Source organism: Narcine bancroftii, chromosome 2 (assembly GCF_036971445.1).
Source record: "Narcine bancroftii isolate sNarBan1 chromosome 2, sNarBan1.hap1, whole genome shotgun sequence".
NCBI classification, from domain to species: Eukaryota; Metazoa; Chordata; class Chondrichthyes; order Torpediniformes; family Narcinidae; genus Narcine; species Narcine bancroftii.
The window spans coordinates 20,452,562-20,475,601 of NC_091470.1; the positions used below are offsets into that span (position 1 = coordinate 20,452,562).

At 41.6% G+C, this 23,040-nt stretch overlaps 2 protein-coding genes across 6 annotated transcripts in view; one reads left to right on the forward strand and one right to left on the reverse strand.

Moving 5' to 3' along the window:
* ahsa1b (AHA1, activator of heat shock protein ATPase homolog 1b) overlaps positions 1 to 8,531 on the forward strand; it is a 59,988-nt gene extending 51,457 nt beyond the window's left edge. For both annotated transcript variants that reach the window (XM_069916073.1, XM_069916071.1), the window contains exon 9: positions 6,077 to 8,531. In XM_069916073.1, coding sequence (XP_069772174.1) covers positions 6,077 to 6,249 — 173 coding nt within the window. In that variant the 3' untranslated portion in view covers positions 6,250 to 8,531. The remainder of the gene's footprint in view (positions 1 to 6,076) is intronic.
* Positions 8,532 to 17,689: 9,158 nt separating this feature from the next.
* Positions 17,690 to 23,040, reverse strand: part of LOC138753258 (exportin-1-like) — a 113,695-nt gene continuing 108,344 nt past the window's right edge. For all 4 annotated transcript variants that reach the window (XM_069916053.1, XM_069916052.1, XM_069916054.1 and 1 more), the window contains 2 exons: positions 20,168 to 20,264; positions 17,690 to 17,861 (listed from right to left, as the gene is read on the reverse strand). In XM_069916053.1, coding sequence (XP_069772154.1) covers positions 17,715 to 17,861; positions 20,168 to 20,264 — 244 coding nt within the window. In that variant the 3' untranslated portion in view covers positions 17,690 to 17,714. The remainder of the gene's footprint in view (positions 17,862 to 20,167; positions 20,265 to 23,040) is intronic.

Genomic DNA, 23,040 nt, shown 5'->3' on the forward strand with positions numbered 1-23,040 from the left:
TGGATATCCGGATCCAGAAGCAGGAGGTTATGAGTAAATTGTTGGGACTGAGGGCTGATAAATCCCCAGGGCCTGATGGGCTGTGGTGCTTAAAGAGGTGGCTATGGAAATTGTGGAGGCACTGGTTGACATTTTCCAAAGTTCCATAGATTCCGGGGAGGTCCCTGAGGATTGGAGAGTGGCTGATGTGGTGCCACTTTTTAAGAAAAGAGGGAGGGAGAAAACGGGAAATTATAGACCGGTTAGCCTGACATCAGTGGTGGGGAAGATATTGGAGTCCATCATAAAAGGAGAAATAGCAGAACACTTAGGCAGAAATAATAGTATAAGGGCTAGTCAGCATGGATTCCTTAAGGGTAAGTCATGCTTGACTAACCTTCTGGAATTTTTTGAGGATGTGACAAAGAGGGTGGACTCAGGAGAGCCTGTAGATGTGGTGTATTTGGACTTCCAGAAGGCCTTTGATAAGGTACCGCACGGGAGACTAGTGGGCAAGATCAGGGAGCATGGTATTGAAGGTAAGGTGCTGACATGGATAGGAAATTGGTTAAGAGATAGAAAACAAAGGGTTGGAGTAAATGGGTCTTTTTCAGAATGGCAGGATGTGACGAGTGGAGTGCCTCAGGGATCGGTATTGGGTCCTCAGTTGTTTGTAATTTATGTAAATGATTTGGATGAGGGGATTATTAATAACATGAGCAAATTTGCAGATGACACTAAACTGGGTGGCGGTGTGGGGTGTGAGGAGGATGTAAGGAAAATGCAGAGGGACTTGGACAGGCTGGAGGAGTGGGCGGCTAAATGGAAGATGAATTTCAATGTGAACAAATGTGAGGTTATTCATTTTGGGGGAAGTAATAGGAAAGCTGAGTATTATTTAAATGGAGACAAGCTAGGGAGTGGGGAAGTGCAAATGGATCTGGGTGTACTTGTTCACCGGTCACTGAAGGCTAGCATGCAGGTTCAGAAAGCTGTGAAGAAAGCAAATGGAATGTTGGCTTTCATAAAGAGGGGATTGGAGTATAGGAACAGAGACGCCCTTCTGCAGTTATACAGGGCCCTGGTGAGACCCCACCTGGAGTATTGCGTCCAGTTCTGGTCTCCAAACTTGAGGAAGGACATACTAGCTATAGAGGGTGTGCAGTGCAGATTTACAAGGTTAGTTCCAGGGATGGCAGGGTTGTCATATGCAGCAAGGCTAGAAAAACTGGACTTGTATCCATTGGAGTTTAGAAGGATGAGGGGGGACATGATTGAGGTATACAAAATCATCAGGGGGATAGACAGGGTGAAGTCTGATTACTTGTTCCCAATGATGGGGGAGACGAGGACTAGAGGGCATAGTTTAAGAATACAGGGTAGGCCTTTTAGGACGGAGATGAGAAAGCATTTTTTTACCCAGAGAAGTGTGAATCTGTGGAATGTTCTGCCACAGAGGGTGGTTGAGGCAGATTCGCTGACTATGTTCAAAAGAGAGTTAGATGAGACTCTTGTGGGTAACGGAGTTAAGGGTTATGGGGATAAGGCTGGAAAGGGGTACTGATGGTAATGATCAGCCATGATCTAAAATGGCGGTGCTGGCCCGACAGGCCAAATGGCCTACTCCAGCTCCTATTGTCTATTGTCTAATACTCTTTAACAACTAAAATACGCCAGTATTTAGCAAACAATCGAAATATAATGAGATGTTTTATGAATATGTCAGCCTATCAGGTTGTTTACTACGAATTCTGGTGCTTCGTCTCAAAACAGGTGGCTCCTTTGCAACCTTGGGAACTGGTACAGGTCCTGGGTCTGTAGTGTGGGAAGGACTGACTTCTGGACCCGCTCGAGAATTGCCAGTGTGAGGCAGTGGAGCCTCAGCATGGCCATTTGAAAGCTTACTAGGGGTCACAGGCTGGGGTGGTGAGCCCAACCTCTCAGGCTCACTCTTAGTAGGGGTGTAAGGAAGGGGCGAACCAGGCGAGGCCAGATCTCTTAGGGGTACAGTTTCAAGGCACTGTGGTGTTGTTGTACATTGACTGCCCTGACATCACATTCGTTTGCCAGCGAGTCGAGAGCCAGTGCATAGGCAGCATCACTTTCCCCAGGTTTCGGGCGTCAAGTCAGCAACTGGTGTCGAGGAAGCACCACGTTCCGTGGCGCCGCATAGTGAGCGGTCAGTCAAATAAAATTGAAGTACCAGTTGAAGTAGACAAAGACGATGTGGTCAAACAATAATCATGGCTTTTATTAGCAGAAACAATAATGAAAGACAATAGGTGCATATACAGTTATATCCAAGGGGAGTGTCCTTAACAGTGTCCTGCACAGCCAATGTTAGTACAGCAAGGCTCACCAGAGGGGAGACAGGCAGCTTGGCAGACATTCACCACAGTTGGTGAGATCACCTTTGGGAAAATTAAATGCAGTTCTGGTTGACTAGCTTTAGGAAGGGCATCAAAAAATTGAGAGGGATAGAGGAGTGTTGCTGGTACAAGACGGCTAAATTTATAGACCTATAGGATGAGTTGGGAAATAATTTATTAACATTTGAACAAATGAAGTACAAATATGGAATAACTCATGGTACAATGTTTGCATATTACCAACTGAAAACCTACTTAAAGAACCTACTCCAAATCTTTTTCCAAAAGTTATTCCTGTGTAACCAATTATATTTTATCATGTGTAACCTCCTGTCTATTATATTTTTCATAATTCCAGAGCATAACTTTTCCCATATTTCATTTTTTATCTTTGTTTAAATCTTTTTCCCACTTTTGTTTGGGTTTATAGCTCATTTCATCATTTTCCTTCTCTTGCATCTTGATGTACATGTTTGTTATAAATCTTTTTATTATTATTGTGTCTGTAATCACATATTCAACGCTGCTTCCTTCTGGTAACCTCAGCCTGCTCCCCAATTTGTCCTTTAAGTAGGTTTTCAGTTGGTGGTATGCAAACATTGTTCCATATTTGTACTTCATTTGTTCAAATGTTAATAAATTATTTCCCAAAAAACAATTTTCTATTCTTTTAATTCCTTTTCTCTCCCATTCTCTAAAGGTAATCTATTGTGAAAGGGATTAGTTGATTTTGCGTCAATAATAATTTTGGTAGTTGGTAATTTGTTATTTTCCTTTCTTTGTGAATGTTCTTCCAAATGTTGAGCAGGTGGTGCAGTACTGGTGAATCCCTATGTTGCACCAGCTTTTCATCCCACTTATATAGTATATGTTCAGGTACCTTCTCCCCTATTTTATCTAACTCTAATCTGGTCCAATCTGGTTTTTCCCTTGTTTCCCTTTATCTAGTGGTATCCTCGGTTTTTCCCCTTTCCATAAGACTTTCCTTATTATTTTCTTTAGTTCATTGAAGAATTTCTCTGTTAAGGGAATTGGTAACTATTGAAATAGGTATTGTATCCTTGGGAAGATATTCATTTTAATGCAATTTACCCTTCCTATCAGTGTTAGTGGTAAATCAATCCAATGTTCTAAATCATCTTGTAATTTCTTCATTAATGGCTGATAATTTAATTTGTATAGGTGGCCTAAATTATCTAATGCACACATGTCAAACTCTGGCCCGCAAGATCATATCAAAAATGTATTAGAGGTGGCCCGCTGGCCGCCGCGCCAGTATAGCGCATGCACAGTAACCGCTGTGTCCCAGGGTGAGAGAGAGAGAGAAAAATCCTGGTCCTTGAAAAGTAGTGGTGGGTGGTTTTATAAACACGCTGTCGTGTCCCCCCCGCCCACCCCCCCCACCGCAGCACGGCCTGGCCGGTGTCAGGGGAAGCCAAGGCCGCTTCCCAGCGCCCGGAACCCCAGTGGCACAGCGTTTCTTGGAGCTGCAGATAGGTCAGGACGCCGGAGGGAAGATTGGGGCTCCCTGCCGGGCGCCTTCCCACCGGACCAGTGGTGGGTGCCCGGAGTACATGGAGAGCGAGGCTGGTCGGGCAGGTATGGTGGAACCCCCCGCCAATCTCGGGAGTGGCGTGGGCTGGATCAGGATTAGCCGCGCTCACCTGCTCCTCCACCGCTGACCGGGATCCCAGCGCGGTCCTGATCGCGGAGACTGCCCTGGAAAGGTCCTGGGACACCGGCACGGAAAGAAGAGCAGGGTTCGTAGAACATTACAGATCAGAAACAGGCCCTTCGGCCCTTTGACTCTACCTCGTGAAAACCCAACACTGGAGAAACTCAGCGGGTTAAACCATATCCTTTATCCAGCAGAGAGGTACCCTTGATCCCCCTCATCAATGTATGAGCGAAAGTCTGTGGTTCTCGTAAAAACACCAGAAGGGAGAAACTCAGCAGGTCAAAGGGGGTCCGGGAGAAACTCAGCAGGTCAAAGGGGGATCTGGGAGAAACTCAGCAGGTCAAGGGGGAGGGGTCCGGGAGAAACTCAGAAGGTCAAGGGGAGGGGGTCCGGGAGAAACTCAGCAGGTCAAGGGGGGGTCCGGGAGAAACTCAGCAGGTCAAGGGGGGGTCCGGGAGAAACTCAGCAGGTCAAGGGGGGGTCTGGGAGAAACTCAGCAGGTCAAGGGGGGGTCTGGCAGAAACTCGGGGGGGCCTGACCTCGCCAGGACCGTTGCCCACTCCCCCTCCCTGCCACAGGCCGACCCGCGACTCACGGTGACGGGGCAGCTGATCCGCCGAGATGCCGCCCTGCAGCGAGAGCCGATGCCCCCGCACTGTCGTTGTCCAACCCGATCGCCCGCAAACCCTGCCCTCCCGCACACAGGCCTGAGTAAGTATTATGAACTTTAATCTCAGGATAAAACGATCTTCCAATAGTTTCATGTCACAGTGATAAATATATTCCTGGTTAAAAATGGTCCTGCACCTGGATACAAGCTCATTAGGCATAAAACTTGAAAAGTGTGTAAATCAAAGGATATCTATACCAATGGAAAAAGGGCATGGCAAATAACCCTGCTAGAGTTCATGCCCACAATCAGTCACCCATTTGATTGTTTCAGGAATCATGTTATTCTCCCACATTCTCAATAGCCCTCAGATTTTACTATTCGACAGCACACTAGCAACATTTGACAAATCCTCTATAGAGAAATATTATTTATTGAATATTTTATTTCTCATATGTTAATGCTTCTGGAAAGAGTTTATCCAAAACTATTATTAAACATTTATTTTAATAAGAAAAAGTTTAACATTACATATGTTGAATGAAGAGAAAACATGCAGATGTTGTTGAAAATTTTCAATAAATATTTAGTTCGGCCCTCGACTTAGTCCAAGTTTTTAATTTTGACCCTCCGTGAATTTGAGTTTGACACCCCCTGATCTAATGTAATACCTAGGTATCAGATTGCTTGTGTTTCCCATTTAAATGCAGATTCTTTTTTAAACTCACTTCACTTTTATTTGCGTTGATATTTCCCCGATATTTCTCCATATTCCTTCAATTTCTTATGCAGTTCTTTTATTGCTATTTCTGGTTCTGTTAAGAATACTATGATGTCATCTGCAAATAAACTGGTTTTATCCTCCTCCTCCTTTATTTTTATCTTTTATTTTCTGTTCTTATCAGTTCTGCCAATGGTTCTATTGCTAAAGTGAACAATGAGGGAGATAGTGGACATCCCTGTCTAGTTGACCTACTTAATTTAAATTGATTCGATACATATCCATTTACTGTCACCTTTGCCAATGGTCCCTTATATAATGCTTTAATCCAATTAATATATTCTGGAAGATTGAACCTCTGTAATACTTTGAATAAATAATTCCATTCTACCCTGTCAAAGGCTTTTTCTGCGTCTAAAGCAACAGCCACTGTTGTTATTTCCTTGTACTGCATGGATTAAATTAATGAACTTAAAAGACATTGTCCGTTGTTCAGTAGTTCTTCAGTCTTGATTCCCAACCTCATTGCATCCTTGAACAAGTTTATAGTTGGGTTTAAATATTTGACAAAAATAATTGGCCAGTACTTTGCATTAGCATTGCGTTTGTGCGATAACTTGAGTAATGTACATTCAAGTTGGCTTCATTAAATATTTGTCTAAAATGCAACTATGTGGTTAGATTATGGACTAATTTAATTGTCATTGGCTTGTTTTCAGAACATTATGCAACCATTAAGATGACATTTTCAGCCAAGAATGACGGAACGGAACTTCAAGTGGAGTGTAGAGGTGTTCCATTAGGTGAGGAAGACCAGACAAAAGCAGGCTGGCAGCATTATTACTTTGATGGCATTAAGCAGACTTTTGGATACAATGTACGATTGATCTAATGGGATAGTTTTTCAAACTCCAAGTTAACTTATGACGACAGAAAAGCTTTAGACCTTTGTTCATTTCACTGTACTATTCATCCTTTGTTTACAGTCCAGCCAACCTGCAACTAAGCTTTTAAACATCCATCTCCAGTGGAATGTTTGCCAGCTACTAAATTTTTATTCAGTAAAAGTCTTGGAATAAAAATTGATATTTGGCTTGTGCTGTGAAATTTTAACTTTTACATTGCATCTGAATTTCTAATTGTACAACTCTATGAATGTGAAATGCCAGTTCTGAGTCTGGGCCAATAATTAATTGACCAATGTGTAGAACTAAAGCTTAACTTCAGATAGGGAATGAAATTATTAAAATTAATCCCTCATCCCCGATAAATTCAATTTGTATGTTTTCCATCCCTCCTTCCTGTTGTGGTATTAGGATATGAAATTTTTAAATTTTGTGGCAGTTTAGAAGTCAAACACAGCTTTATTGATGCTGTGATTAAATTTATAATTGATTTAACCCATGTTCCAGTCGTTCAAATAAAAGCGAGAGTGAAATTCAAATTACTGTATGTTTTTCCAGTGTCCTTGTGGATAGCTAAGATCATTGTTCTTGTATGAAGTACTATTTTCTGTTGGGTTCTGAGATCCTGACGTTTTTGTGAATAGGCTGCACAGTTAAAGCTACTGTTTGTGAAATAGGCTGATGTCTTCAACTGCAAACTATCCTTTGGGGGAAATGCAGTATTTGGTGGTTAAAGAGCAAGAAGTAAAATCAAATGTGTGGAGTGGGATTTTTCTAAGCAAATTGTGAAGGTTTGTTTTGATGGGGGAATTGGAAATGCTCTAGGACTGGATGCTTACCATTTTAAATTTTGTTTTACATAAAATTGCGGCCTATATTTGCGGCCAAGTTTCTCCTACATCTGAGTATTATAGGGAATGAAATAGATTAAACCTTAACACCGGAGTAAAAGATGCATTGAAGAATAGGTAGGATTTTTAAAAATCAAGCCAATGGAATTGAGATATCTGGTCAAATTGTACCCTGCCATTAGTAACACTGTGATTGCTGTTCTGAAGCTTTGCCTTCACGTAGTTTATGCCAATATAATTTGAACAAAATGAACAACTGTTTAAAATGGTCTGAAAGCAATTTGAGACCAACCCAAGGTGGTTGGGATTTAGAATTTTCTAGCACAGGGTTTAAGTCATGTAATTAAAAGTAGTCTGTTAAATTGATGTCAAAATAAGGCTTTGGTCAGTAATGGAACACTTGGGTCTAAATCAGTACTGAAGGATTAGAGGCTTACACTTTACAACCTGTAGCTTATGACAACTTGACCCAAGTGACAAAACTTAAATGTTACTTTGTCAGAAATGCCACCATTGCAAATAACAGCATAATCAGCATTTCCCTTATGGAACTAAATTTTAAGCTTGATCTGGTTTGGGACACTGGACTGGCATATAATGGGTTAAATATCTAGACAGTGATTGTGGTTGTACAAGTATAGTTGGTGCAGGCTGGTTGTCTATCCCCATGAACATTGTCAAGTTGCTTTATTAAATACAATTTCTACCTACTCTGTGTGCCTTATTTTCATGTTTGTTAATTTAGTGAAATGTAGGCATCTTCCCCTGGTACCCAAGTAACGTTAACTGAATGGATGTTTAACCTTAAGACTTTCTGTAAGAATAAGTCTGCAGTCATGAATACTTGGTTTATATTCATGCCAAATGTTAAGATTGGAATGGCTGGAAAAGCAGATGTTAACTAATGATTGCCTAAATTATAAAATTTGAAAACATTGAGCACGGGTGCAAGTAGAACTTAATTAGATTCAAATCCTGGGAGTGGAGCAGTGACACTGTGGTATTGAGAAGCATCATCTTGCCTGTCATAGTGGGCTACAGTTCCCACAAAAGCAAAATAGGGGGACAAATCGAGTGATTCAAGGTGGCCTTCCTTGGTCAATGACCAAAGAGATTGGTACCAACATATCTATTTAATATTTTCAACATTTCTCTTGCTTAGAATGACAAAGAAATTATGAATAAATAGTAAATGCAGTTTACAGTCATCAAATTATTCAAACAATGAGTAATGTTACAAAGGCAATCAAGTACTTTATTGCTTTGGTCAGTAGCTGAACTACACTTCCAGTCAAGTTGTCTGCTCTTTTCCAGCTGATCTAATGCTGCACTGCAGTCTTATTTAGGGGTTGACTAATGATCAAACTCTCAGTACATGTGACAATAAACTAGAACAGTTACGCATTCTATCAGAACAATTAATATATTTGCTGTGTTTTTTAATAGTACTCTACCCTAAGCATTTAAACTGTTAAAGATGCAAGCAGTTTGTGTGAAAATATCACTTCCAGGCCATTGCTCAAGTTGAGATTGAGATGAATTTATTGTCATGTACACAAGTACAATGTACAGATGCACTGAAATTCTCTAGACAAAGCCATGTTCTTAACGGGAACTTCTTTCAGGTGGATTTTGAAGCTCTGTACAATCTAAAAATACTGACATGAATTAGGATTAAGGTTTTTTTTTTGGAAACCAAATACGTCATATAATTTGTGGATACAGTTTACAACATCAACACTTCCAAACATTTTCATTCAGGCCCTCTTCCTAACACAATCCACCTCACAACTCTGGGTACAGTGGACAGAGGTGCTAATTTCACATCATTAAATAATTACCTTATTGATAAGATCAATGTCCTACTCCTTCATGCCATTTCAAATGAATTGTACGTCTGTCGCATTATGTACAAATGCGATGCTCCTACATTTTCAGTACTTTGGGATATTGAGTTACAAAAGATGCTACATGTATACTTGTTTAGAATGGGACAACCTCAACTGCAGCACTTCACAGCTAGAGCCCATGATGGTTGCTCGTGGTCTAGCAAAGAAGCAGTCATTTAAGGCAGTGTTTTCTTTACATTTTAGTCCCAGATATGGGACATTTTAAAGGTACATTCAAGCACTCTAAATGAAGAATGCCAGCCAATATTTCAAAAGGATTTGGTGTTTTCACAAACCAGCATTAAAATCCTAGTTGTAATTATCCAAGCAAGTTCAGTTGGGAGTTTACATTGCCAGTTTTATGGTAATTTCCAAACACCAGCATTGAAGAATGAGAAGTTTTTACATTTTCCAGCTTTTTAAAAAAAATATTTTCATAAGACAATGAAAATCTAATGTATACTGGTGGGAGTGTGGAACATTTTTCAATAAAACTGAAGAACTTGTCCTATAACGTGGGTGTAGTTTACACAACTGCTGTTACTATTTGGCATTAAATGATCACTCAGATGTCATCCAATCCAATCCAACAAGTGTTTTGATATTAACTTTCCCCCAAGCAAAAAGTGTAAACTGGACCAATGAGGAAAAAATAAATGAGCATCAACATCCATTAGAAGAGGAACGTGGTGTCATTTGTTCCCTTATTTACATAGATTCATGAAGCTCGCGTATTTACCCAGAACAGTGAAAGGAGACAAATCAGGGAGCTGCTAACTTTCGTAGTATGAAGGGGATTTCTCAACCACCCATTAAATATGGACCTCGCATCACCCTCTGTATATTGTACTGATATAGGCAGGTGTACAAGTGAAATTAATATTAAAAAAACAGGATTCTTCAATTTGTCTCAATTATAAACACAGTTCAAACCAGTAAATTTATGGTACAAGAACTAAAATGCTCAAAGGTGCACTTTTAAAAGCTAGCAAATAATCACGTGGAACCAAAAACAACTTTGTACAATGTTTTTTGTTGGGAAAAGCAGAGAAATAACTGGATTTACTAGATTTTGCATCTTTTCATCAAAAAACATTTATATTATTCCCATAAATGTTTTATAAACTGGTGGAATCTCTGCACCTTGAACACACACACTGGTGCAGAAGCAGAACTTCAAATAAAGATACAGAGGCAGGAAGGAAAGGATTATCACAACATACCAACATCAGAAGAACGTGGCATAGACTTGCCCATTTGTACAAATATAGAGCGCAATGGGAAATTTACTGAAAGCAATAACAACTGCTCACCGTGTTTAAAAACCAAAACAGATACTTAAAATTGAGCAAGAATTTCTACTAGTCATTAAAAAGTTACCCCACAACTGAACAAATATTTTGGTTGTAACAATTTCCCGCACAATCAAAAAACAGTCTTGGGGCACCACAACCGCATTAAAATGTCAACTCTGTTTTTCTTCAGAAAAATTAAGATATATTCTAATTAACAGAAGCAGAAATCCATCAAGACGAAGTTCTCACTTACAATGCTGTCCATGTCTATTTGTGCAGGACACAGCGGGTTGAAGCCATTGTACAACTTTAAAGAATTACAGTATTACATTTATTACAACACAGTAGACTGCTATAGGGTGGTTAACAAAAAGAATCTGCTAGCTTTGGCAATCAGGCGAGTACAGAAAACACAATCAATGCCCAGGATTTCAGAAGGAAAAATTTGGAGGCAGAAGAATCAGGGGAAAAAAAAATTATACAGCAGCATAAATTAAGCTATGGCAGTGATTTTCTCAGACAAATGGCAATTCCCTTTTTAGATATAATGTCCTAATGTACACACTGGAAATACCCTCCTTTACACTCATTCGGTCCTTGGTGGTAACACTGAAGTTATTAGAACTGCAAATGCTGAACGATTATAGTTGGTATAATTCATTTTTAAATTTAAACAGACAGCAGGGTAGGGTTGGACTAATTTTAAATTAGACGATTAATGTTGTGTTATAATTATTGGGGGGGTTAATTTGTGTAGTTTAATGATGTAGTATTCTAATTTTTATTATTTTATTTTTTATTATTTCTTTAAATGTAATTTTTATTTTATTCATGTCATAAAATTTTAAATAAAGTTTAAAAAAAAACAGACAGCAGGGTAATGGGCCATTTCAGCTCACGACTCCATGCTGCCCAATTTACACCCTATTAACCTACACCCCTGGTACATTTTGAACAGTGGGAGTAAACCGGAGAAAACTCCTTACAGCCAGCATGGGACTTGAACCCAAGTCCGGACTCTGTAAAGGCATTGCACTAACCACTACGCCAGCCGTGCCACCCTCATCTTTGGCATTGTATTTTACCTTGTTGCTTTCTTGATTAGTTATACTTCTGTTGATAAACTAACTCAATAAAATATTATTTTTGGATTCCATCTCTAGACAGGATCTAGATGAATGGGGAAAGTGAGCCAAGGAATCGCAGATGGAATTTACCATAAATATTTGTGTATAATGCGACCCCATCCCATTTTCGAGGGAGAAAAATTTTACTGCTGTGTATAATATAATCCCCCTCGCCCACCCGAGTTGGGCTGGCATGTCTCTCTTCCCCTCCCCACCGCCTGAGTCGCGCTGGCAATGTAGGCGGCTGCTGTTAATCTTACTGACCATTAAACCTGGCAGAAAAAATTGTTAAAATAATAATCTCATGTATAACACAACCCCCCCCCCCCCCCTACTTTGAGCTCGAATTTCGATACAAAATTTTTCACATTATACACAAAAATTTACGGTAAGTTTGGCAAGTTGTACTTTGGTCAATTTAACCAGGCAGGAGTGACAATGGTTAACAGCAAGGCCCTGGGGTGTATTTAGAATGGTGAGCCAGCCCTCGGGATACAGGTATGTGGTTCCATGAAGGTGATATTGGGCAAGCTAGCTTTCATTAGTCAGATTGAGTACAGCAGGAAGGATGCCACATTATGACTGTACAAAACATTTGGGGTGACCACAGTTGGGAGTGTTGTGCAGCTCTTATCACCCAATCGTAGGAAAGATACTCAGCTGTAAAGGGTGCAGAAAGATTCATGAAATTGTTACTGGGGATGAAAACAAGTAGAAGTTGGAGAGGCAGAATGCTTTCTGCTTTGGAGACCAAGGACCATATAGATGTTTATAAAAATCATAAGGGGCTTAGATAAGGTAAATAGTATTTTATTCCAGGGAGGGGGGAATCTAAACCTAAGAGATTTAAAAGAGACTCAAAGAGCACCTTTTTCAGAGGGTGTGGGCATATGAATATGAGTGTAAGGAACCTGAGGAAGTGGTTGGAGCAAGGACCGTTGTAATGTTCAAAAGACATTTAGACAAGGCATGGATAGGAAAATTGAAGAGGGTGTGGACTGAATGCAAGCAAATGGGACTAGTTTGATTGGCATGGACAGGTTAGAAAAGTGGTTTCTGTACTGTGGGACTCGACTTAAAATGTAAATAATTTGTGGAACTGCTCAATACAAGAGGGCATGGATGGCTTTAAGATAATGGGTGGAAAAGTTCAGGGGAGATATTAGAGGAAGGTTTTTTTTACACCCAAAGTGGTTGGTGTGTGGAATGCACTACCTGGGTCAATAGTGGAGGCAGGTACATTGGTGAATTTCAAGAGACGACTGGACGAGCAAATGGAGGAATTTAAAGTGGAGGGTTATGTGGGAGGCAGGGTTTAAAGGTCGGCACAACATTGTGGTCTGAAGGGCCTGTTCTATTAAAAACACTCAGACAGCATCCAAGCCTTGGAGAGAGATAAAATGTTCCCATTGTCAGAACTGGGAAGGGGAGGAAAACAAGTTGGCTTCCAGAAGCAGAGAAGGTAGGGAGGGATTGGCAGAACAATGGGAATACCTCTGATGAGACTGAATGATTTAAAATGGCAGTTTTAGAAGCATATTTATGCATCATTGATTGAGTAATATGTTGGAATAGGACAGCTCTGGGATCTTCCGAGCAGATCAGACGATACTAATATAAAAATTAAAATCTGAGCCATAATGACAAACAGAAATGATCAGTCTGACAGTCAATTATATCCAAATCTTTTCTACCTTCTCCGCTGCCATAAATCAACTCGTTTTCTCACCATTTGTTCCATCTATCCAGCTCTACTATCTTTGACAAAAGGTCTTCGAAACATACAGGAGTTGAAGATTAATTGGGGTACTTGGGGAGTACAGGCTCGTGGGGCAATTACCACTCTCTATGTCAAAATGAAACAGATTAGCAACTTTCCACAGATGCTGCATGACCTGCTGAGCATTCCCAGGATTTTAGGCTCTTATTTCAGATTTACAAATTTAAGAATTAAGGGGCAGAGGTTTAGAGGTAACATGAGGGGGAACTTCTTGATTCAGAGAGTGGTAGCCGTGTGGAATGAGTTTCCGGGAGAAATAGTGGCGGTGGAGTCAATTGTATTATTTAAGAAAAGGTTGGACAGGTATATGGATGAGAAGAAGATGGAGGGTTATGGGCATTGTGCAGGGAGGTGGGACTAGAGAGGGGTGTTTGGTTCGGTGCGGACTAGAAGGGCCTAATGGCCTGTTTCCGTGCTGTAATTGTTATGTTATGTTGTGTTATGTTACATCTGGAGTTTTGCTTTTATTTTCATTCTCAATTAAATCTATTCACTTAATCTTATACATACACAGAATATTAAGTTGCCTTATGATTAGCTCAAATCGAATGGGGCACTAGGATGCCTCATTTTGAGAAAGATGCCTCACTGCCAAGGTTACACAGGAAGAGTTCCAGAAAAATGTTTGTCCCAATGCATAGAATTCAACTGGTAATCTCTGGTGTCAAATATTGCAGTGAAAAGTTGTTGAGAGCCCATCTAGAATGTGGAATACTGATAACCTTCACCTTTCATGGTTGATCTGGGTGTCTTGCCAAAGTGGACAGATTGCTTACAATGACCACACTCATTAACATTGAGGTGACTAATTTCCTCCATTAAACTGGAAAGCAGGGCAAATCATTTGTATTCACTGCCCCACAGCACTTTCCTTCAATTCAAACTTCAGAATAAACAGGGAAAGAGTTTCTGACTAGACATCAACTGGTCCAATGTGGGGAAGGAGAAAGTAGTTAATGCAAGTCGGGGTGCTAACGAATCAGAAAATCCAGCAGTTACCAGCCGCCCACCCATGCTGCTAGTTACGTGCTTTAGTGTTTCTCTGAATTCTCTTTGAAAAGAAAAATGAAGTGCACAGTACTTAACGTGTGCATGCGTGCACACACACCTTAAAGTGAACCAGGGTGGTACTCCTTTAAAAAAAAACAGATTGGAGGTCCTGCTGAATTTACACACATCCTCACAGAGGAAAATGAATTGTTTAAAACTAATAAAAAGGGCAAGTCAGTATTTTATGGGTCAGCGCAGAAGGCAGTTTAAACATATACAAAACATGTGATACACATGTCACAAGCTCATCAGTAAAATGCAACTACCGACTAATTTATCCAATCTTATTTATTAAAAAAGTCAACATTTCTATTCTAATCATCTTAATTACAACCTGTACAAGTTTGTTTTAAAAAAGGAGGGAGGAACTCTGAATAGCAGGAGATTGCATGCTTTTATGTTCGCTTGCAATGTCCTGCTACAAATTCTGCCAAAAAACGTCTCTAATACAGTGTAACAGTTAAATTACACGGATTTTTAAACAAGACTTTCTGTACAAGTATAGAAAGACAAGACAGTCCATTGTCAACTCCTCAAAGCATTTAACAGAATAAGATGATACACACAAAGAGAACCCAATTTGCACAGGCACACACACACACACACACACACACACACACAGAGTTGGTAAACACTATTACTGTATTTGCGTGTATAACACAATGTTAGTGAAACCAAGGCAGATTATTTCCACTGACTGCCACCAACAAAAAAATTGACCCTTGCTTTCTCCCCCACCCTTACCTTCCCAATAAAGAACTTGATTGAGGAAAGGTGCAGGGAATGAGGTGGAAGTAGGGAAGAAGATGCAATGCTTTGAAATGGTAATCTAATAACTTTGCTCCTCTTGGACAGAGTTGCAAACAACCGTAAGCCTAATTGATTGTCCAATTAATCAAGGATCAAAAGCTTCTTCACAAGAAAAATGAAAAGGCACTAAGACAAAAATATTCCATCTGTCATCTCAGTCGAAATATCGAGGGCTAATTTAAAAGACAGTGAGGCATTGAAATTAACTACATTTTCAAGCAGATGTTTTTAACAAAAGACCTGCAGACGCTGAGGTCAAGTGCAGTACGCAAATGTGCTGAAGGAAGTAAAGGGTAACCAACGTTTTATATGGCATGAAACTTGTGGATCTGGATTCGTGTGCATAATGAATGAGGGTCTAAATAAGATAATCTTGTACCAAATACCTGCAAGCTGCATGAAATGATTTTTTTTTTGAACAGGATATCGATTTAACAAAAATACTTACCTCCCACTGCACACATTCCTACATGGGCATAAAGCCCTGGAATATTGCATGATGGTATGGATTAAAAGGACATTGCATTCACTCAGCATATCAATAAACAAAATATTTGCGAACCAAGACAAGTTCTCGTGTGAAAGGTGAAATATCTTCCATAATATACCAGGACTTTCTGTAATATTATCCTCCGTTTTGGATCTTGTTAATGGGAACAGCAGAGTAGATGTTTGGCAGCTCTCAGTGAGTTCACAGACATTTTGGAAGGTTATGCCCTTCTGATGCAAGGTTCTGCCTTACTGCAGTCAGTTTTTTAATTTTAGACATACAGCACAGTAACAGGGCAATTCGGCCCTAGGAGTCCAAGCCTCCCAATTTACACACCATTAACCTACAGCCCTGTGCATTTTTCAAGAGTGGGAGGAAATCAGCCCCTGGAAAAAACCCATGCAGACATGGGGAGAACGTGCAAACTCCTCATAAAGAGTGCAGGATTCAAACCCAACTCCGGTTCTGATCACTGGCGCTGTAAAGGCATTGGGTTAACCACTACGCCAACTGTCCCACCTTGTTCAAGCTAAAGGATCATTTAAATTAGAAGGCAATTCAGAAACTATCAACTGTGCACTGCACTCCCTTAGAGGGGGCAGGAAACAGACACCCCCCGGCACTGAATGAAATGATAGGTGTGAAACATGAGGGTTCATTTGGTTCTTCAAAGCCAAGGCTCTCTCAACCATTACCCAAATGATCAGGTGGTTAAGCACTGGTCAGCAGAAGAGTGTATGCATTTCCTTCCCCTACCCTCTTTTCCTGGCTGCAAATGAAGTGGTTTCCAGCAGAATCATTCTTATTCCTGTCACTGTCTCCCAACAAGGAGCAGAATTTTAAACTCTCATGCTCCTAATCGGATACGTTCCTTTTCCCCAAAGGAAAGTCCTCATGGGTGAAGCAGAACAGGACCTACTTTAATTGGGACTGAGAAGAGGAAACATGGAAACCAATGACAGCTAAAAATTCATGTTGATTCTTTACATTTCACTTGTCAGCAGGAAGCAGAATGTGGAGATCACACAAGAATCAGTGTGGGGGGATGGACGGACACAGGAAAGACAGGCAGGTAAAGCGGACAAGGCACAGGAACAGACTGATAGGAAAGGGAGAAAAATGTAGGGCTTGAATTAGGTGGCCACGCGTAACAGAATGAACAGAATATCACAAACCTCTTGCAAGGCAGAAGTCACCTGCACCCATTTATAATCACACAGCTGAGTTCCAGTGCCTTCTCAGCCTGACGAGTGTGCCCTAACACAGTTTACACACGCATACACAGTACCAAGTGTTGCAAGAAGACCAGCACATTTGGCATCAAAAGAAAATGGTTTCTTGAAAAACTGAAGTGCCTGATACATTTTAAAATAGTACAAACTCTGACCCAGCCCTCTGTCTTCGCAGAGAAGAATCCTTTCAAACCTGTGAAGAGAACCAGTCATTCCTGACCACTGAACCAACCTTCTTTCATAACTTACAAACAAAGTTGCCACAACACCCTGTAAACTAGGAGGCACAGCCTGGCATTTTTTCTAATGGGGGGTGTGGGTTGGTGGTGGGGGGAGGCTGGGGTTGAAGATAATAAGGGTTTGTGGCTAGGCACAGATTGAAAAATTCACAGCATGTATGCATGGTTAGGTAGACGAGCAGGTGAGAAACAAGTGGGTTCCCCACTCTCACTCCAACCCTCCTGGGTATGAATGAAGAACTACAAATCAGTCTCCTTTTAAATCCAGCCCAAACCATCCTCAGTACTTGTGTAAACAAATAATTTCCCTTCCTTTTCCTTCTACATCTTAAACACTTGGTTCAATTCAATCAAACACTGCAACTTTGCATCAGTCTTGCCTCAGTTAAAAAAAACTAAATGTTTAAAAATGAACTCTGATTGCTGAGGAAGGGTAATTGGGTTCACAATTTGCAAATACAGTTTCCCCCACTCAGGAAAAAAAATGTTCCGTAATGCAATAGCAACCCCTGATCTGATCACCAACCACTGTTGAGCTACAAGGAATCAAAAGCTGGAATTTTTAAATATCCCTCCACATATGAAGGGTAGAGTCTGTTCCTGTCCTTTTCACTATTTCCCTTCTTCACAGTCCTCCATTCCTCCCACCCCCCCTCCCCCCCACCCCATTCTCTTCACACTGGGTACACTCAGTCACACATCTCTTCCGCGATTTCATGTGGGTTTAATATCCCGGGCACTGTCATCTGAAGCTTTCTTTTTTCTTCCTGAGCCTGGCGCAACGCCGATTCTCTTTCCTCCAGGAACAAGTCCGAAGTGTCCTCTCCGCCAAATTCCTTAACAAAAGAAAAGAGGAGAGATGAGAGCGGTCGCAGACACCAAGCAGCAGAAAATGCTGGGAATACTCAGCAGGGCAGGCGATTGGGAAGAGAAATAGTTAACGTTTTGGGTCGGTGACCCGGAAATATTCTCTTTTCCCCAGACGCTGGCTGCCCTGCTGGGTGTTCCCACCATTTTGATTCCATAATTTGCAAGGGTTTTTAAAAAAATTGTCATTTTCCAGGGTCAATGGAACAATGGCTTTGCACTCTCCTGCGCCATTCTTCAGATGGGATACACCATAAAGGATAATGAAACACTTTCTAAACCCAATACGTCTATAAAAGCCTTTAAAACTTTGACAATACTCTTGGAATTGTGACAGTATATTGGACAAAATGGTTAGCACAGTACTATTACAGCGCCAGTGACCCAGATTCGAATCAGGTGCTGTCTGCAAGGAGTTTGTACGTTCTCCCAGGTTAATTGGTGTATTTGGAGGGCATGGACTCGTGGGCCGAAAGGACCTGCTTCCGTGCTGCAGGTTAAAATTTTAATGATCCTGTTGATTAGATTGAGCCAAATCCATTTCCTGGCACAGCAATCCTGGCACTCCACCGTTCCTCAAGTTGATGGGGTTTCCGCCCCTCCAGAGGCAGCGAATTCTAGATCGTAAACCACTGGGTGTGGTGCAATCTCAGCAAGGCCAATTGTACCATTGGCAAATAGACTAGTACAGTTTATGGCTTGACAATGCTGCTCCCACACTCAAACCTTATTATGAAGTCCAACGCATCCTTGGATTTCCTGCTGAATCTGCAGGCCCATCCATCGCTGCATTGTCCCCCTTTCCCACTAATTTGGCTTCCTGTTTTAAAACTTCTGATAAAAGATACATTTATTCACCTTGAATATTGTGTCTGCGGTGCTTTTACACACTCAATTTGCTTATCTCATTCTCTGCGCGACATGTTTATGATGTAAACCTGCCCTTGCTGGGCTTCTGGCACACCAGCACTGGCCACCTCCTGGCATCTTACCAAACCAGTCCCTCTTACCAAGGAGCAAGGAAGGGTCATCAGTCAATTATCTGGAACCAATAATTCGCAACATAGAACATTATAGCCCAGTACAGGCCCTTCGGCCCACAATGTTATAAATCTGTTTCTCTTCTACACAGCCACAATGTTATAAATCTGTTTCTCTTCTACACAGCCATAATCATCCATTTGTCTGACATCCAGGTGCCTATTTAAGTATCTTCTGAATGTCCCTTTTGTATCTGCCTCCACCACCATCCCCAGCAATGCACTCCAGGCACCCACCACTCTGAGTAAAAACCTTACCTCACCTTAAACAGACATCCTCTGGTATTTGCTATTGTTGCCCCAGAAAATAAAACGTCTCGGCCCCTCATAATCTCTTTTCCAATCTTTTACTACGTTTAAGCACATATAGAAGGTGAGGTTACAGATATAAATCATATATCATAAACAAACTGCAATCAATTCCCCACAGCTCTATTGTTCAAATAACAAATACAGTAGAAAAGATACATTATCTAAACTATCAAACTCTAAACTAAATTGCCTGACCCTCTACCCTAACAGTAGAAATTACGTTGGGATGCCTAGCTCCACGTAATCTCAGATAACTCCAATAGGCCACCTCTCATCCTTCGTAATTCCAAAGAGAAAAGCCCGAGTCCTGTCCACCTTCCTTCACAAGACACATTCTCCAAATCCAGGCAACATCCTGGTAAATCTCCTCTGCACCCTCTCCAGTGCATCTGCATCCATCATGTCACAAAGCAATCAGAATTGAACGCAATGTTCCAGTTCTACAGGCTTGAAAGATTATGCTTTCCCAAACAAATGGATTAGATGTAGATCTAGTGTCGTGGCCATTCGACATCAAAGCAGCATAATTCAGAGAAACAAGAAAGGAAAGTGCTGCAAACACTCAGAAAGTCAGATGGTACCCACAGGAATAGAAACGGAGTCAGTACCTTGGGTCCAACACCCTTCATTAGTGGCACGGCCTTTTTTTTTGGTTATAAATTTTCAACATTCACAGTTTTATTATTTTGATTATTACGAGAAATACTGCTCACCATCTTAATTAACGACAATGGAGGATGAACAATAAATGGATCCCTGCCTCTGACCCCCAGGGGTCAGAGGGTAAAGTAGCCCAACATCTGAGGCCGAGCAGTACAACAAACATTCCGTATTTACAAATTTAACTTGCGCGGCGACAAATGTTCCGAGAGGCGAGGAGCCTCTCCAGCGTGGCACCAAGACGTGCAGTTTTACGTTCTTACCTTAATCTGTACAAGGAAATCTCTTAAATGTTCTTTGAAAGATGGAATGTCTTGGTTTAAGCTGAACAGACCTGTCACAAAAATCTTGATCTGTGCACTAAAAGGGAAAAGTAAATTAGAATAATTATTAAAATCAGCATTTTGTTTGCAAATTTCAAGTGGTGAGAATTCTAAACTCAAAAGCACAATTAACATGGCTGACAAATGTCAGTTTTATATCTACTGTATCTTACTCTTATGGATTCTGCAAGAAATGTTTTTAAAAATTTAGACATGCAGCATGGGAACAGGCCATTTTGCCCGCAAGTCTGTGCCACCCAATTTACACCCTCAGTATATTTTCAGAGCCAGCTCTTCAGCGCTTGACGTCCTGCTTTGCGGAAACTGCCAAAATGTTTGGCCTAGAAGTCAGCCTGAAGAAAACAGGTCCTCCATCAGCCAGCTCCCCACCATGACTACCAGCCCCCCCACATCTCCATCGGGCACACAAAACTCAAAACGGTCAACCAGTTTACCTATCTTGGCTGCACCATTTCATCAGATGCAAGGATCGACAACGAGATAGACAACAGACTCGCCAAGGCAAATAGCGCCTTTGGAAGACTACACAAAAGAGTCTGGAAAAACAACCAACTGAAAAACCTCACAAAGATAAGCGTATACAGAACCGTTGTCATACCCACACTCCTGTTCGGCTCTGAATCATGGGCCCTCTACCGGCATCACCTACGGCTCCTAGAACGCTTCCACCAGCGTTGTCTCCGCTCCATCCTCAACATTCATTGGAGCGACTTCATCCCTAACATCGAAGTACTCGAGATGGCAGAGGCCGACAGCATCGAATCCACGCTGCTGAAGATCCAACTGCGCTGGGCAGGTCACGTCTCCAGAATGGAGGTCCATCGCCTTCCCAAGATCGTGTTATATGGCGAGCTCTCCATTGGCCACTGTGACAGAGGTGCACCAAAGAAGAGGTACAAGGACTCCCTAAAGAAATCTCTTGGTGCCTGCCACATTGACCACTGCCAGTGGGCTGATATCGCCTCAAACCGTGCATCTTGGCGCCTCACAGTTCGGCGGGCAGCAACCTCCTTTGAAGAAGACCGCAGAGCCCACCTCACTAACAAAAGACAAAGGAGGAAAAACCCAACACCCAACCCCAACCAACCAATTTTCCCCTGCAACCGTGTCTGCCTGTCCTGCATCGGACTTGTCAGCCACAAACGAGCCTGCAGCTGACGTGGACATTACCCCTCCATAAATCTGCGTCCGCGAAGCCAAGCCAAAGAATATTTTGAATAGTGGGAGGATACCGGAGCTCCCAGGGACATGCAGACATGGGGAGAACATATAAACTGCTTACAGACAGCGCGGGATTTGAACCTTGGTTCCTGCAAAGATGTTGCGCTAACCGCTATGCCAATCGTGCTGCCTCAGTGCTGAGTTTTTCCAACATTCTTGTGTATTTATTAACGTCGCTGACCAGGCTGGGAATAGGAACCTAAGGAAAAACTCAGGCAATTCAATTAGGACCAAAGTTCAGGACGCACAATAGAGACATACTAAATTTGGGAAAACAAGGAGGTGAAAGCCACAAGTTACATCGCTTTCAACAACCGTTTAAAAGCAATCTGCCAGTGGAACTCAGCAGGTTGAGTAGCGTCCGTGGAAGAAAAAGAATGGGTCTCGAGGAAGGTTCCCGTGTCTCGAGGAAGGTTTCTGTCATTAAGCATCGACCACTCTTTTTCTCCCTCTGATGCCGCTCGACCTGCTGAGTTCCTCCAGCAGATTGCCCGTTCCTCCAGCGAGTGCAGCCTCCTGAGACTTCAAACTGGTCACGAGTGAAAACAAGCAACAAAATTGTCTTTAAGAATGAAAATAAATCGGAGGAGTCACGTGATGGAGTAGTGGCCGGACGGTGAACTCCAGCCCTCTCCAGAAAAGTCGGGAAAAACAAGAGAAAATACAAAGGCACAGAAATAAAAGTTACAGAAAAGTGAGTATAAAGGTGGAAAGAAGATGGCGACAAAAAAAGAAAAATCAAAATCAACGGTAAGAAGAGAGGAAGAGAAGACAACGGAGGAAGAAAGAGAAGGCCTTACCTGTCCGAAGAGGCCCGCTGTGGAGAGAGGAGCCCGCTTCCTCAGGTCGGTAGAAAAAGAACTACAACAATGGCTCGCAGAGCCGAGTAAAAGTGCGCAACCGCGCATGAAAAAAAACACACCGACGGGAGGGGGGACCAGCTGGGGAGTCGATCTCCACAGCCGGCAACGACAGCTGCAGAACACCTGCAGCAAGAAGAGACCACAGAAAACAATGAAAACAAGAAAGAAGAGAAGGAAAGGGCAACAAAGAAACAACAGATGGCCAACCCAGAGGAAGAAGAAGAGGAAGAATACAGTGAAATAGATGAAGGGAAAGGCAAGGTAAAGGATATACTTGCTCTTGTTAGAGGATACATGGAGTCATTTAAAGAATGGCAAACACAGGAATTTAAGGATTTAAGAAAAAGAATAAAAAACACAGAAGAGAAAATAAATAAAATGGAGATGACCTTAACAGAAATGGGAAAGAAAATGGACAAGATGGAAGAGCGGGCAGTAGCAGCAGAAATGGAGGTAGAAGACTTAAAAAAGAAATTGGAGGAATCTAATAAAAAAACTAAAGAGACACAAGAACTACTAGCTCAAAAAATAGATACAATGGAAAATTATAACAGAAGAAATAACATAAAGATAGTGGGCCTTAAGGAAGATGAAGAAGGCAAGAATATGAGGGAGTTTATAAAAGAGTGGATCCCTAAGACCCTAGGATGTCCAGAACTACAGCAAGAAATGGAAATAGAAAGGGCACATAGAGCATTGGCCTCTAAA